The 17,029-nt window shown below is 47.5% G+C and overlaps 1 protein-coding gene across 1 annotated transcript in view; it reads left to right on the forward strand.

The window, feature by feature from the left end:
- The window catches only part of spata20 (spermatogenesis associated 20), a 113,910-nt gene extending 99,053 nt beyond the window's left edge, over positions 1 to 14,857 (forward strand). Inside the window, exon 16 of the mRNA XM_080542612.1 lies at positions 13,761 to 14,857. Within this exon, the coding sequence (XP_080398738.1) occupies positions 13,761 to 13,967 (207 nt within the window). The 3' untranslated portion in view covers positions 13,968 to 14,857. The remainder of the gene's footprint in view (positions 1 to 13,760) is intronic.
- Positions 14,858 to 17,029: the final 2,172 nt, after the last annotated feature.

A 17,029-nucleotide genomic window follows, 5' to 3' on the forward strand; every position in this document is an offset into this window, starting at 1 on the left:
AGAGACAAGAGAGAGAGAGATGAGAGAGACAGGGAGATGGAGAGAGAGATGGAGAGAGAGAGAGAGAAATAAATGAGAGAGGGAGTTGGAGAGAGATGAGAGAGAGAGATGAGAGAGATGAGAGAGAAAGATGAAAGGGAGACCGAGAGAGAGAGAGTGAGAAATGAGGAGTGTGTCACTGCCACTGAGCAGAGAATATGTTGTTTAATTTAAATCCAATCGTCAGGGTCTGTTCCCAGGTCTGGGGTGGCGGGATTTATTATGTGGAAAACACAAACAAACACACACACACACACACACACACACACACACATCACACTTAATGTATGCAATACATTCTGTCTCCATTCACTGAGACACAGTCCATCGCCCCGCTCCTCGGCCCTGAAATCAATTAATGCTTCAGATTATTCTGCTTCAGATCAGATTATTAAATGGAAAATTGGCCTTGATTTGTAATTACTGAGATAAATGTCGGTAATTAATCTATTTACACTTTAATATTGATTGATTAGGGAGGTTGCTTTGTTGTTGTTGGAAAAAAGGGTCTTCTTTCTGTCCGTTTTAAGTTAGCTATATGTTCCCTGGTCCTATGTTCCCTGGTCCTATGTTCCCTGGTCCTATGTTCCCTGGTCCTATGTTCCCTGGGTCCTATGTTCCCTGGTCCTATGTTCCCTGGTCCTATGTTCCCTGGTCCTATGTTCCCTGGTCCTATGTTCCCTGGTCCTATGTTCCCTGGTCCTATGTTCCCTGGGTCCTATGTTCCCTGGTCCTATGTTCCCTGGGTCCTATGTTCCCTGGTCATATGTTCCCTGGGTCCTATGTTCCCTGGTCCTATGTTCCCTGGGCCCTATGTTCCCTGGGTCCTATGTTCCCTGGTCCTATGTTCCCTGGGTCCTATGTTCCCTGGGTCCTATGTTCCCTGGGCCCTATGTTCCCTGGGTCCTATGTTCCCTGGTCCTATGTTCCCTGGTCCTATGTTCCCTGGTCCTATGTTCCCTGGTCCTATGTTCCCTGGTCCTATGTTCCCTGGTCCTATGTTCCCTGGTCCTATGTTCCCTGGTCCTATGTTCCCTGGGTCCTATGTTCCCTGGGTCCTATGTTCCCTGGTCCTATGTTCCCTGGTCCTATGTTCCCTGGTCCTATGTTCCCTGGTCCTATGTTCCCTGGGTCCTATGTTCCCTGGTCCTATGTTCCCTGGGTCCTATGTTCCCTGGTCCTATGTTCCCTGGTCCTATGTTCCCTGGGTCCTATGTTCCCTGGTCCTATGTTCCCTGGTCCTATGTTCCCTGGTCCTATGTTCCCTGGTCCTATGTTCCCTGGTCCTATGTTCCCTGGTCCTATGTTCCCTGGGCCCTATGTTCCCTGGTCCTATGTTCCCTGGGTCCTATGTTCCCTGGTCCTATGTTCCCTGGGTCCTATGTTCCCTGGTCCTATGTTCCCTGGTCCTATGTTCCCTGGTCCTATGTTCCCTGGGTCCTTTGTTCCCCGGGTCCTATGTGCCCCGGGTTTTATGTTCCCGGTACTTTAGCTCCCTCCCGAAAAAGGGTCATATGTTCCCCGCTCCGGAAAAGATTCCTATGTTCCCCGCTCCGGAAAAGGGTCATATGTTCCCCGCTCCCTAAGGTTCCCCGCTCCCAAAAAAGGGTCCTATTAGTTTTAGACGATAGCACCCCGGGAAGTGAGGCTAAGTTTGCATCGAAGCGCACCTCAGTACCGTAGTAGGAGCTAGCTGTTAGCCTTCGGAGCTAGCTGTTAGCCTTTCGGAGCTAGCTGTTAGCAGGAGGAGCTAGCTGTTAGCAGTAGGATCTAGCTGTTAGCAGTAGGAGCTAGCTGTTAGCAGTAGGAGCTAGTTGTTAGCAGTAGGAGCTAGCTGTTAGCAGTAGGAGCTAGCTGTTAGCCGTAGGAGCAGCCTACAGTCTCCCTCTAAACACACACACACACACACGCACACACAGGTGCACACACACACACACATACACGCGCACACTACAACACACACACACACACACACACACACACCTCTACAGTCTCCCTCCTCTACACACACACACGAGAGGGGGAGAGAGAGAGAGAGAGAGAGGTGTGTTAGAAGCCTAAAGCCAGAGGATTCCAGCAGGTTTAGCCAGCGTGCGTTGGTCTGATTCACACACTCCTCCACCCTCCCATCCCTCTCTCCTCTCTCCCTCCTCCCATCCCTCTCTCCTCTCTCCCTCCTCCCATCCCTCTCTCCTCTCTCCCTCCTTCCCTCCTTCCCTCCTCCTCCTCTCTGTCCTGTTCTGAGCTGCAGGTGGTCTCTCCAGAACGCGCACACACACACACACACACCCTCAGTCTTCCCAGGCTATCCCAGGGTGTGATAGTGAGGGTGATAGTGAGGGTGATAGTGAGGGTGATAGTGAGGGTGATAGTGAGGGTGATAGTGAGGGTGATTGTGAGGGTGATAGTGAGGGTGATAGTGAGGGTGATTGTGAGGGTGATTGTGAGGGTGATTGTGAGGGTGATTGTGAGGGTGGAAGTGAGGGTGATTGTGAGGGTGATAGTGAGGGTGATAGTGAGGGTGATTGTGAGGGTGATAGTGAGGGTGATAGTGAGGGTGATTGTGAGGGTGATAGTGAGGGTGATTGTGAGGGTGATTGTGAGGGTGATTGTGAGGGTGATTGTGAGGGTGATAGTGAGGGTGATTGTGAGGGTGATAGTGAGGGTGATAGTGAGGGTGGGTGATTGTGAGGGTGATAGTGAGGGTGATTGTGAGGGTGATTGTGAGGGTGATTGTGAGGGTGATAGTGAGGGTGATTGTGAGGGTGATAGTGAGGGTGATTGTGAGGGTGATAGTGAGGGTGATTGTGAGGGTGATTGTGAGGGTGATTGTGAGGGTGATTGTGAGGGTGATTGTGAGGGTGATTGTGAGGGTGATAGTGAGGGTGATAGTGAGGGTGGGTGATTGTGAGGGTGATAGTGAGGGTGATTGTGAGGGTGATTGTGAGGGTGATAGTGAGGGTGATAGTGAGTGAGGGTGATAGTGAGGGTGATTGTGAGGGTGATTGTGAGGGTGATAGTGAGGGTGAGGGTGATTGTGAGGGTGATAGTGAGGGTGATAGTGGACACTGAGACACTCAGGTAGACATCTGGTCAACCAGCCTCTGACATCTGATAGCATCGCTCAGTCTCTGGACTCTTATTAGGACATTACTGTCTGTCTGTCTCTTTGTCTGTCTCTCTGTCTGTCTGTCTGTCTGTCTGTCTCTTTGTCTGTCTCTCTGTCTCTCTCTCTGTCTCTCTGTCTCTCCTCCCCCTCCTCCTCCTCCTGCTGCTCCTCCACCACCTCCTCCTCCACCTCCCCCTCCTCCTCCTCCCCCCCTCCTCCTCCTCCTCCTCATCCTCCTCCTCCACCTCCTCCTCCCCCTCCTCCTCCTCCTCCCCCCCTCCACCTCCTCCACCACCACCTCCTCCTCCTCCTCCTCTACCTCCTCTGACTGCTGATGTTTTAAGTCCCTGTGTGTGTGTCTGTGTGTGTGTGTGTGCGTGTGTGCGTGTGTGTGTGTGTGTGTGTGTGCGTGTGCGTGTGTCTGTCTGTATGTCTCTTTGTCTGTCTGTCTGTCTCTTTGTCTGTCTCTCTGTCTGTCTGTCTGTCTGTCTCTTTGTCTGTCTCTCTGTCTGTATGTCTGTCTCTCTCTCTGTCTCTCTGTCTCTCCTCCTGCTCCTCCACCACCTCCTCCTCCTGCTCCTCACCCTCCTCCTCCACCACCTCCTCCTGCTCCTCACCCTCCTCCTCACCCTCCTCCTCCTCCCCCTCCTCCTCCTCCTCCCCCCCTCCACCTCCTCCTCCACCACCTCCTCCTCCTCCTCCTCTACCTTCTCTGACTGCTGATGTTTTAAGTCCCTGTGTGTGTCTGTGAGTGCGTGTGTGTGTGTGTGTTTATGTGTGTGTGTGCTTGTGTGTGTGCGTGTGTGTGTGTGTGTGTGTATGTGTGTGTGTGTGTGTTAATTACTGTCAGGGTCACCCAGATTGTGAGGCTATGCTATGCTACGCTCCAGTGTCAGGGTCACCCAGGGTTTGAGGGCCGGCGGGAGTTGAGGCTCTGCTCTCATGTGCAGCCAACTGTTCAACACACACACACACTCACGCACACACACACACACACACACACACACACACACACACCAACCAGACACACACACACACACACACACACACACACACCAACCAGACAGCTGCAACTGGTCTGTCACACTCTGTCACACACTAACATGACTACAGCACACTCTCTACAGCACACACACACACACACACACACCGTTATCTGGAAGTGCTCGCATTACCCCACTCCACAAGGGTGGAGATGTACTTGATTGCAACAATTACAGACCTATATCAATTATCTGCTCTATTGCCAAAGTTTTCGGAAAATTAATTCATAATCAGCTTGCATACTATCTCAGTAATAATAATATTTTATCACCATTTCAATCTGGCTTCAGGCCTAATCACTCCACAACTACAGCCCTACTTACATGTACGAATGATGTCTAATGATGTCTCTCTGCTGCAAATAACAGTGAACTCACAGGGGCTATGTTCATAGATCTAACAAAAGCTTACGATCTTGTTGACCGCTATCTGCTCTTAGACAAACTTCATGCTATCGGCCTTTCTGAAAATGCAATCTTGTGGTTTAATTCATACTTTCATAACAGAAAGCAGTGTGTGTTATTGAATGGTAATATCTCTGATTTCGCAATTCAACAAAGAGGTGTGCCCCAGGGCTCAACATTGGGACCACTTATTTTCTCTCTATATATATATAATTAATAATATATATAGTTTACCATCAATTTTCAATAACTGCTGTGCTCAACTTTATCCTGATGACACTGTCATATAAATCTAAACCAGACATACTACAAATTCAAACTTCTCTTCAGTCTGATTTCAACATCTTACAAGATTGGCTCTTACATAACAAATGACTGCTCAATAAATCAAAATCTTACACTATGATCTTTGGGACTAGACAGAAACTCAAATCTACACCCGGTTCATGTCTAATATCCTGCAATGATGGCACTACTCTGCATAAAGTTGACAATATTACATATCTTGGGGTATGGCTTGATCCAATCTCTTATTGAAATCACACATTGACTATACCTTGTGTAAAGTCAACTTTGGAATCAATACTCTATGTCGATCTCGGAACTGTTTCTCACCCAATGTTCCTAAAAAAACTTGCCATGCAACTCATATTCCCACTAAGTGACTATTGTGATGTTGTCTTTCAAACCGCAGCCAAATCGGATCTTGTCCCGCTTAACACAGCCTATAACAGAATCTGCAGATTTGTCCTTGGATGTCCCTTTCTCACTCACCATTGTAACATGTATCAGGCACTTAAATCCCCATCTCCATGTGTAAGAAGACACATGCACTGGCTTCAATTTATATTTAAATGTATTCATTTAAATTATCCCCCCTATTTACAACAGTATATTGTTCCTTTTACATCAAACCACTGTTCCTCTCAGTTTCCTTTCACCACACCTTACGTTAAGAAAACAGTTGGTAAAAGAGCCTTTAACTTCAAACCCCAGCTGACTGGAATCATTTACCAGTTAACATCAGATCCATCTCATCTTTTGGTAGTTTTAAGCATGCACTGTCTTCTTACCTTTTGACTGACTGTTCTTGTTTCCTTTGAAGTTGTCACCATTTACACGTATTATTATATTCAGCTCTATTAAGTTTATTGTAAAATGTAGTATGTATGTTGTATGTATGTTGTATGTTGTATGTATGTTGTATGTTGTATGTATGTTGTATTTATGTTGTATGTTGTATGTATGTTGTATGTTGATCCACCTTCTATAATAATATTCTATTATCCATTTTGACCTTGTTATGGTTGTAATGTTTTCAATTAATAATGTTGTTGTTTGTCTCTTGTCTGTCTATATTTTGTCATAATTGTATCTCTTATTATTGCTGCTGTTATTATGTAATATGTATTGTACATTATTATGTAATATTATGTTAGGACCCCCTTGAAAACGACATGATACATCTCAAGGGGTCTTATCCTAATAAAATAAATGTACAACATATGTACACACACACACATATGTACACACACACACAAACACGTATGTACACACACGCGTATTGTGTTGTTGTGTACTGTTATGTGTGTGAGGAGTGTTTTTTTGTGTTAGAGGAGTGTGTTGTTGTGTGTTAGAGGAGTGTGTTGTTGTGTTAGAGGAGTGTGTTGTTGTGTTAGAGGAGTGTGTTGTGTGTGTGAGGAGTGTGTTGTGTGTGTGAGGAGTGTGTTGTGTGTGTGAGGAGTGTGTTGTTGTGTGTTAGAGGAGTGTGTTGTTGTGTGTTAGAGGAGTGTGTTGTTGTGTGTTAGAGGAGTGTGTTGTTGTGTGTGAGGAGTGTGTTGTTGTGTGTGAGAGGAGTGTGTTGTTGTGTGTGAGGAGTGTGTTGTTGTGTGTGAGAGGAGTGTGTTGTTGTGTGTTAGAGGAGTGTGTTGTTGTGTGTGAGAGGAGTGTGTTGTTGTGTGTTAGAGGAGTGTGTTGTTGTGTGTTAGAGGAGTGTGTTGTTGTGTTAGAGGAGTGTGTTGTTGTGTGTGAGAGGAGTGTGTTGTTGTGTGTGAGAGGAGTGTGTTGTTGTGTGTTAGAGGAGTGTGTTGTTGTGTGAGAGGAGTGTGTTGTTGTGTGTTAGAGGAGTGTGTTGTTGTGTGTGAGAGGAGTGTGTTGTTGTGTGTGTGAGGAGTGTGTTGTTGTGTGTTAGAGGAGTGTGTTGTTGTGTGTGAGAGGAGTGTGTTGTTGTGTGTGTGAGGAGTGTGTTGTTGTGTGTTAGAGGAGTGTGTTGTTGTGTGTTAGAGGAGTGTGTTGTTGTGTGTTAGAGGAGTGTGTTGTTGTGTGAGAGGAGTGCGTTGTTGTGTGTTAGAGGAGTGTGTTGTTGTGTGTTAGAGGAGTGTGTTGTTGTGTGTGAGAGGAGTGTGTTGTTGTGAGTGTGAGGAGTGTGTTGTTGTGTGTTAGAGGAGTGTGTTGTTGTGTTAGAGGAGTGTGTTGTTGTGTGTTAGAGGAGTGTGTTGTTGTGTGTTAGAGGAGTGTGTTGTTGTGTTAGAGGAGTGTGTTGTTGTGTGTGAGGAGTGTGTTGTTGTGTTAGAGGAGTGTGTTGTTGTGTGTGAGGAGTGTGTTGTTGTGTTAGAGGAGTGTGTTGTGTGTGAGGAGTGTGTTGTTGTGTTAGAGGAGTGTGTTGTTGTGCTAGAGGAGTGTGTTGTTGTGTGTGTGAGGAGTGTGTTGTTGTGTGTTGTTGTGTGTGAGAGGAGTGTGTTGTTGTGTTAGAGGAGTGTGTTGTTGTGTGTGTGAGGAGTGTGTTGTTGTGTTAGAGGAGTGTGTTGTTGTGTGTGAGAGGAGTGTGTTGTTGTGTGTTAGAGGAGTGTGTTGTTGTGTGTTAGAGGAGTGTGTTGTTGTGTGTTAGAGGAGTGTGTTGTTGTGTGTGTGAGGAGTGTGTTGTTGTGTGTGTGAGGAGTGTGTTGTTGTGTGTTAGAGGAGTGTGTTGTTGTGTGTGTGAGGAGTGTGTTGTTGTGTTAGAGGAGTGTGTTGTGTGTTAGAGGAGTGTGTTGTTGTGTGTTAGAGGAGTGTGTTGTTGTGTGTTAGAGGAGTGTGTTGTTGTGTGTGAGAGGAGTGTGTTGTTGTGTGTGAGGAGTGTGTTGTTGTGTGTGAGAGGAGTGTGTTGTTGTGTGTTAGAGGAGTGTGTTGTTGTGTGTGAGAGGAGTGTGTTGTTGTGTGTGAGAGGAGTGTGTTGTTGTGTGTGAGAGGAGTGTGTTGTTGTGTGTTAGAGGAGTGTGTTGTTGTGTTAGAGGAGTGTGTTGTTGTGTGTGAGAGGAGTGTGTTGTTGTGTGTTAGAGGAGTGTGTTGTTGTGTGTTAGAGGAGTGTGTTGTTGTGTGTGAGAGGAGTGTGTTGTTGTGTGTTAGAGGAGTGTGTTGTTGTGTGTTAGAGGAGTGTGTTGTTGTGTGTGTGAGGAGTGTGTTGTTGTGTGTTAGCGGAGTGTGTTGTTGTGTGTGTGAGGAGTGTGTTGTTGTGTGTTAGAGGAGTGTGTTGTTGTGTGTGTGAGGAGTGTGTTGTTGTGTGTTAGAGGAGTGTGTTGTTGTGTGTTAGAGGAGTTCGTTGCTGTGTGTGTGAGGAGTGTGTTGTTGTGTGTGAGGAGTGTGTTGTTGTGTTAGAGGAGTGTGTTGTTGTGTGTGTGAGGAGTGTGTTGTTGTGTGTTGTTGTGTGTGAGAGGAGTGTGTTGTTGTGTGTGTGAGGAGTGTGTTGTTGTGTGTGTGAGGAGTGTGTTGTTGTGTGTTGTTGTGTGTGAGAGGAGTGTGTTGTTGTGTGTTAGAGGAGTATGTTGTTGTGTGTGAGAGGAGTGTGTTGTTGTGTGTGTGAGGAGTGTGTTGTTGTGTGTGAGAGGAGTGTGTTGTTGTGTGTGTGAGAGGAGTGTGTTGTTGTGTGTGAGAGGAGTGTGTTGTTTTGTGTGTGTGAGGAGTGTGTTGTGTGTGTGAGGAGTGTGTTGTTGTGTGTGAGAGGAGTGTGTTGTTGTGTGTGTGTGAGGAGTGTGTTGTTGTGTGTGTGAGGAGTGTGTTGTTGTGTGTTAGAGGAGTGTGTTGTTGTGTGTTAGAGGAGTGTGAGGGAGAGAGAGATGGAGAGGGGAGAGAGAGAGGGAGAGAGAGGGATGGAGAGAGAGAAGGAGAGGGAGAGAGAGATGGAGAGGGGAGGGAGGGAGACAGGGAGGGAGAGAGAGATGAAGAGGGGAGAGAGAGGGAGAGAGAGATGGAGAGGGAGAGAGACAGATGGAGGGAGAGAGAGAGATGGAGAGGGAGCGAGAGGGAGGGAGAGAGAGAGACAGAGAGGGAGAGGAGGGTTCAGGGAAATCCTGCTCTTGTCTCCATAGCAACGGTCACACCTTTCTGTACATATTCAATCACGCTTCTCACCAGTGTTCCCCCGGTGTGTGTGTGTGTGTGTGTGTGTGTGTGTGTGTGTGTGTGTCTGTCTGTGTGTCTGTGTGTGTGTGTGTGTGTGTGTGTGTCTGTCTGTGTGTCTGTCTGTCTGTGTGAATGTATGTCTGTGTGTCTGTCTGTGTGTGTGTCTGTCTGTGTGTGTCTGTCTGTGTGTTTGATTGATTGATTGAAAACTTTATTAGAAGATTTGCAGAAGTAGGTACATGAAAGTACATATTACATACAGGGTCAACTAACAGGATAAAAACCCAAGAAAGCCACTGGCTTATTTCAATTGGGGTCCTTGATGTGTGTGGGGTGTCTGTCTGTGTGTCTGTCTGTCTGTGTGAATGTCTGTCTGTGTGTCTGTCTGTGTGTGTGTCTGTCTGTGTGTGTCTGTCTGTGTGTCTGTCTGTCTGTGTGTGTGTGTCTGTCTGTCTGTGTGTCTGTCTGTGTGTGTCTGTGTGTCTGTCTGTCTGTGTGTCTGTCTGTGTGGGTGTCTGTGTGTCTGTCTGTGTGTCTGTCTGTGTGTGTGTGTCTGTGTGTGTCTGTCTGTGTGTGTGTGTGTCTGTCTGTGTGTCTGTCTGTGTGTGTGTCTGTCTGTGTGTCTGTGTGTGTGTCTGTCTGTATGTCTGTCTGTGTGTGTGTGTGTGTGTCTGTCTGTGTGTGTGTCTGTATGTGCGTCTGCCTGTGTGTCTGTCTGTCTGTATGTCTGTCTGTGTCTGTGTGTGTGTGTGTGTGTCTGTCTGTCTGTGTGTGTGTGTGTGTGCAGTGTTTCCCCTAGGTTTGCTGCCTTGGGGGGGGTGGCATTGGACCGGGGCATGGACCCCCCCCGCCCCAGGGGGTAAGACCCTGCGACATACCAGCGTCATGTCCAGGGGTGTACTAACTTGTACATTAGGGCTCTTGCCCTATGGGCCATTAGGCTCCAGAACCATCGGTTCTCAAGGCTACTTACTTATGTGGTCTTGACTACCTGTCCACTTTCTCACCTGGTTCTTGCTCTCTCTCTCTGGTGTGCCAACACCATCCTGCTCTCTCTCCTTCTCTCCCTCTCTATCCTCCTCTCTCCCTTTTGCTGTCAACCAAAAGGTAAACATCACAGCCAAAGTATTTATAATTTAATAAGAGCAGTAGAATGACGTCACAGGCGGACAGATTTTGGCCCTAGTCTGGAACGCACGTCGAACGTTCGAACGATTAGCAACAGCGTTCGAACGATTAGGCCGCTGATGGCCCGGTAGGATTTGGCAGTGCACACGATTTGGCATGACAGCGCCCTTAGGTGGTCAGGGAGCATTCCACAGCCTGGGAGCAGCCGAGCAGAAGGCCCGATCTCCCATGGTGCGGAGCTTGGTCCTGGGGGTCTTGAGGAGGTTGGTGGCAGTAGAACGGAGGGTGCGTGAGGAGGTCTGAGGGGTATGGAGGAGTTCCTTGAGGTACGGGGAGGCAGTTCCATGGATGCACTGGTGGGTGAGGAGGGAGACCTTGAATTCGATTCTGACGGAGACGGGGAGCCAGTGAAGTGATTTGAGGATGGGGGTGATGTGATCATATTTGCGCACCCTCATCAGGATCCTATCTCTCTCTCTCTCTCCATCTCTCCCTTCCTCCACCTCTCTCCCTCCATCTCTCTCTGTCTCTCTCCCTCTCTCCATCTCTCTCTCTCTCCACCTCTCCCTCCCTCCATCTCTCTCCCTCCATCTCTCTCTCCCTCCACCCCTCTTTCCATCTCTCTCCCTCCCTCCATCTCTCTCTCCCTCCATCTCTCTCTCTCCCTCCATCTCTCTCTCCCTCCACCTCTCTCTCCCTCCATCTCTCTCTCCCTCCACCCCTCTTTCCATCTCTCTCCCTCCCTCCATCTCTCTCTCCCTCCACCTCTCTCCATCTCCCCCTCCCTCCACCTCTCTCTCTCCATCTATCTCTCTCTCCATCTCTCTCTCCCTCCACTTATCTCTCCCTCCATCTCTCCCTCCCTCCACCTCTCTCTCCCTCCATCTCTCCCTCCCTCCATCTCTCTCTCCCTCCACTTCTTTCTCCCTCCATCTCTGTCTCTGTGGTGTTCATCTCTCTGTTGTGTGACTATGGGCCCAGTCCCAAACCCACTCCTGGCCTCTAGCGTACACACCTCACCTGAGGCCCTGAGGACATTCTCTCATGTGTGAAGTGACGTCACAGCTGTGACCAGTAGAGAGGAAGCCAACCTGAGACTATTGAGATGCACCCCCCCTCCCTCCCTCCCTCCCTCCCCCCTCCCTCTCCCCCTCTTTCCCTCCCTCCCTTCCTCCCTCTTCCTCCCTCCTTTTCCCCTTCCCTCCCTTCCTCCCTCTCCCTCCCTCCCTTCCTCCCTCCCTCCATGTCTTCATATTTATTTATTTACCAGGGACAGTGCACGTTAATCAACAAATCAGTTTCCACATCAATGTAAATGTCCCAGAGTTAGCTCATGAGCTAATTTTCATCTGTAGTCCCTGAGCAGGCTATTACAAAATGAATGGTGTAGTGTCATTAAAAAGCAAGCACAACAAAACGACACAACAGGTAATACACTACATGACAATACAAGACAAAGCAAGACAATACAAGTTAAGCAAGCACAGCAAAATGATGCAACATTGCAATACATTACAAAACGAGATAATACACAGATATAACAAGTGACCAATATAATTAAAAACAGTGTTTACGAGCAATGCTTGAAATTAGTTTGACATATTTGGTTTAGTTTAAGCCACCCCTTAAGTTTAAGTTTAAAAGTTAGAAAGTTATTGCACTGTCTTAGATCAGTAGGAAGGGTATTCCAGTAATGGATGGCTCTGACTGAGAAGACTGTTTGCCCAAACTTACTACGTCTAAATGGTACATCACAGTCTCCTCTAGTAGTTGCCCTTGTTGCCCTGCTATTACTATCCTTCTGAGTTATAAACTGACTCAGTGGAGGAGGTGCAAGCCCACGTAGAACCTTAAAAATTAGGCAAGCATATGCAAAACATTTAAAACGTACAAAATTAAATAAATTGTGCTTTTGTACTATGTGGCAATGGTGGTAGCTATTGGCCTTTCGGTCAAGTGTCTTTAGCGTTTTTTTGTAAAGGGACTCAAAAGTGGCCTCAGAGTTGTTGCGTTTGCTTGTGAGAAGCTTGTAAAACAGTATGATATATGACAGTATGATATATGACAGTTTGATATATGACAGTATGATATATGACAGTATGATATATGGGAGAAGATCATGAAGAACTTGGCTGCCTCTGTTGTTAAATATGGTCGTATGTGTCTGAAATTAACCAGGTTAAATTTGACAGTATTTATCACTTTTTTTACGTGCTTTTTGAATGTTAGGTTTGAATGTTAGGTTTGAATCTAGAATGTTAGGTTTGAATCTAGAATGTTAGGTTTGAATGTTAGGTTTGAATCTAGAATGTTAGGTTTGAATCTAGAATGTTAGGTTTGAATGTTAGGTTTGAATCTAGAATGTTAGGTTTGAATGTTAGGTTTGAATCTAGAATGTTAGGTTTGAATGTTAGGTTTGAATCTAGAATGTTAGGTTTGAATTTTAGGTTTGAATCTAGAATGATTCCGAGGTATTTGAACTCTGAGACCACATTGAGCTTTACTCCCTTAACAAAAACATCGGGTTGGTGAGTCTCTGTCGATTTGCATAATAAAAACATGCAGACAGTTTTGCTTGTATTAAGGTGTAAGCATGAATTTTCTAACCAGTCGGATACATGGACCATGGCTGCAGTTAATTTGTGTGCAGCTTGTTGTTTAGACTTAGCATGTATATAAATATTGTTTTGGGATGTCGTTCATTGCTTTAACAACACCCTGCTGACTCTCAGGCTCACACACACACACACACACACACACACACACACACACACACACACACACACACACACACACACACACACACACAGAGCCCGCTGAGAGGACATCAGTCTGTGGTCTGTGGTGTGCGGGAATATAGGGTGGGAGGAGATCTGATATGTATTTTGGTCCAAGTCCATTTTGTGATTTGTATGTAATTAGGAGGATTTTTAATTCAATTCTCTGAGAGACTGGTAGCCAGTGCAGGGATCTCAGGATTGGTGTAATGTGTTCAAACTTCTTTGTTTTTGTTAGGACCCTAGCAGCGGCATTTTGGATGCTGTCTAGAATCACACCAAGATTTCTGACCTGTCTTTTTTTGTTTGAAGAGAGAAAGAGAACGTTTTGCACTGACTTTCGATCTTTTGTCAGGTGCACCGAATAGTTTCATGTCATCCAGGTCATTTATTTGTCATTTATTTACTCAATGCAATTACAGAGATTGTCAATAGGACTATAGTTGTTCGGTGAGAGGGCTATGTAGATTTGAGTGTCACCCGCATAGTTGTGGTAGGCAATTTTGTTATTTTTTATGATGTGTCCCAATGGAAGCATGTAGAGATTGAATAGAAGGGGGCCAAGGATTGATCCTTGGGGAACCCCACATGTCATTTTATTTTGGTCAGATACAAAGCTGCCAATGGAGACATAGTAGCTTCTGTCCTGTAGGTAGGATCTAAACCAGTTTAGGGCACTCCACCCAGCCAGAGAGACACATTAGAAACACAGTAAAGCAGCAGGCAGGTGTGTGTGTGTGTGTGTGTGTGTGTGTGTGTGTGTGTGTGTGTGGACACAGTCAAGTCAACTGATCAGGAGCTACTCTTTATTACCACCATTGCTGTTTGGTCTCAATCTCTCTCTCCCCCCCTCTCTCTCTCTCTCTCCCTCCCCCTCCCCAGGTGTTGATGCTGGCTGACGGGGACAGGGAGGGGTACCTGTACCAGCGCCAGCCCCTCCTCTCCTCCCTCACCCCCCTGGGGGGCCGGGCCACGGCGTACGTGTGTGAGGACTTCACCTGCGCCCTGCCTGTCACCGACCCCCAGGAGCTACGCAGACTGCTGCTGCAGGGGGGGGCGGAGGGACAGACAGGGGGACAGACAGACTGACCTCTGTCTGACACAGCCAGCTGGCCCTGTACTTACTCACACCTCCCCCTACTTAACATCCCTAGCCTGCAGGGCTCCATGCTATCGCTAGGCTAGCTACCTACCTCCCTAGCCTGCAGTACTCAATGCTATCGCTAGGCTAGCTCTACTTAGAGACAGAGACAGAGAGAGAGAGAGAGAGAGAGAGAGAGAGAGACACACACAGAGAGAGGCAGAGAGACAGAGACAGAGAGAGAGAGACACACAGAGAGAGACACAGAGAGAGACAGAGAGAGACAGAGAGAGAGAGGACTAGCCAGTCCTACTGCTAACCTGCCCTACCTTAATCAGACAGCACCTAACAACCAGACACATACAAACATCCACCTGACAATCTGACGTGTTTGATACTCACTGTGTTGCATGACATCGAGCCCCTCCTCTGATTTCTACCCTCCCCAGCCCACCCTGGAGAACACACCGTAGGCTCAGCACGGCCGTAGCCTAGGGACGCATGGCTGCATGGCTGCATGGCTGCATGTCACTGCTGCTGCAGGAGATGTTTCATTATGGATGAACACATCCTGCCTTTCCCTCTATCCCCCTATCACACACCTACACACCCGCATGGACCTGACAGGGCCTGTGTGTGTGTGTGTGTGTGTGTGTGTGTGTGTGTGTGTATGCGTGTCAGTTGTTTCACAGTGAATGAGTGTCAGCATCCAAACCTCACCTGTAGATCACCACCCAAACTTCACCATAACTTCACCTGTGCACTAAAACGGCTTTCCAGAAGGTTTTCCAGAAGGTTTTCAGAAGGTTTTCAGAAGGTTTTCAGAAGGTTTTCCAGAAGGTTTTCAGAAGGTTTTCAGAAGGTTTTCAGCCAGATGTTGATCTGCTGTGCTTCTCCACTGGGCAGGTTGCAGAGGAGCATTTCTCAAACAGCCTATGGTCATAACCAGTGCATACTGTAACAAATAAATAAACATATTTAAACAAAAATAAAGAGTGTCTTGTTAGATTTGCTGCTTTTCATACAGTAGATCACAGTATTCTAATACATTGTTTAGAAAACTGTGTCGGTCTCTCAGGACTTGTATTCGAGTGGTTTAAATCTTATCTAGCTGGTAGGCATTTCTCTGTTGTCCTGGGAGACTCTGTTTCTGATAATGTTGACATCACATGTGGGGTCCCTCAGGGGTCTATTCTTGGTCCCTTGCTCTTCTCCCTGTACATGATCCCAATAGGTGGAATCATCAGAAAACATGGTGTAAATGTTCATAGTTATGTTGATGATACTCAGCTGTACATATCAGTATTGCCTGATAATTCACATGCACTCAGCTCGCTGGAGAATTGTCTCAGAGATATAAAACTTTGTCCAAAAATGTTCTATAACTAAATCAGGACAAAACTGAGATTCTTCTTCGTCGTTGGACCAAAACCACAAAAAGACAAATTGTTGAATACGATGGGAATGTTGCTTTCAAACTGCAAACATGAAGCTAAGAATCTAGGTGTGATTATAGATTCTGACTTAAGCTTTGAGTCTCACATCAAATCTATCACTAGAAATGCTTTTTATCATCTATGGAATATTACAAAAGGTAGACATTTTCTCTGGCAAGCTGATGCAGAAGTGTTAATGCATGCTTTTGTTATTACCCGTTTGGACTATTGTAACAGTCTCCTTTCTGGCCTTCCGAAGAAAGCTATTGGCCAGCTGCAATTAGTCCAAAAATGCAGCAGAGTGCAGAGAATCACAGGATACTGAACGAGGCCAAACAGCTTCTTTTCGATACCTACGATAGGATCAAGCTCCCACGACAAATCAAACTCGACTTCTTCTATGCAACGGTAGAGTCCATTCTCCTATACGGCTGTGAATGCTCGACTTTGAACTTGAAGCCTACCCTGCAGAAGTCCCTAGATGGGTGCTACACCAGAATGCTGCGTGCAGTACTTAACATCGACAAGAGCGAGCATGTTACCAACAAGCATCTGTATGGGGGGTCACCAAGGATAAGCGAAAAAATAGCAGTCAGGAGATTGAGGCTGGCAGGTCACTGCCAGAGACACCAGGAGCTGTCAGCCAGCAAACGGGTTCTGTGGGAGCCAACACACAGGCATCGATCATGAGGGTGTCCCACACTAACATACGTGGACGTCAAGAAAGATGCAGGAGCGGAAAGTACCGGCGAGCTAGCCAGATGTATGGAGGACCAGGGAGCTAGCCAGATGTATGGAGGACCAGGGAGCTAGCCAGATGTATGGAGGACCAGGGAGCTAGCCAGATGTATGGAGGACCAGGGAGCTAGCCAGATGTATGGAGGACCAGGGAGCTAGCCAGATGTATTAGTAGTACACTGGCTTCCTGTTATGTTCAGAATAGATTTCAAGATCCTTCAAGGATCATTAGGACATTTCAAGATCCTGGTGTTCTACCTCCCCCAGTCTCCACTGGTGTTCTACCTCCCCCAGCCTCCCCTGGTGTTCTACCTCCCCCGGCCTCCCCTGGTGTTCTACCTCCCCCGGCCTCCCCTGGTGTTCTACCTCCCCCAGCCTCCCCTGGTGTTCTACCTCCCTCAGCCTCCCCTGGTGTTCTACCTCCCCCAGCCTCCCCTGGTGTTCTACCTCCCTCAGCCTCCCCTGGTGTTCTACCTCCCCCAGCCTCCCCTGGTGTTCTACCTCCCTCAGCCTCCCCTGGTGTTCTACCTCCACCAGCCTCCCCTGGTGTTCTACCTCTACTGTTACAGTCAATAACAAGGTAGTTAGTCAGAGTCACATACATGTACTTCACGGGTACGGTATAATACCTGAACACATTTAGGAGGTTTTCCTCTGCCACTCCCTCCCTCCCTCCCTGCCACCCCCTCCCTCCCTCTGTGTCTCTGTCACCCCCCCCTCCCTGTCTGTCTCTGTCACCCCCCCTCCCTGTCTGTCTCTGTCACCCCCCCTCCCTGTCTGTCTCTGTCACCCCCCCTCCCTGTCTGTCTCTGTCACCCCCCCTCCCTGTCTGTCTCTGTCACCCCCCCTCCCTGTCTGTCTCTGTCACCCCCCCTCCCTGTCTGTCTCTGTCACCC

This window comes from Nansenia antarctica (assembly GCF_963989245.1).
Source record: "Nansenia antarctica genome assembly, chromosome: 11".
Taxonomy (NCBI): Eukaryota; Metazoa; Chordata; class Actinopteri; order Argentiniformes; family Microstomatidae; genus Nansenia; species Nansenia antarctica.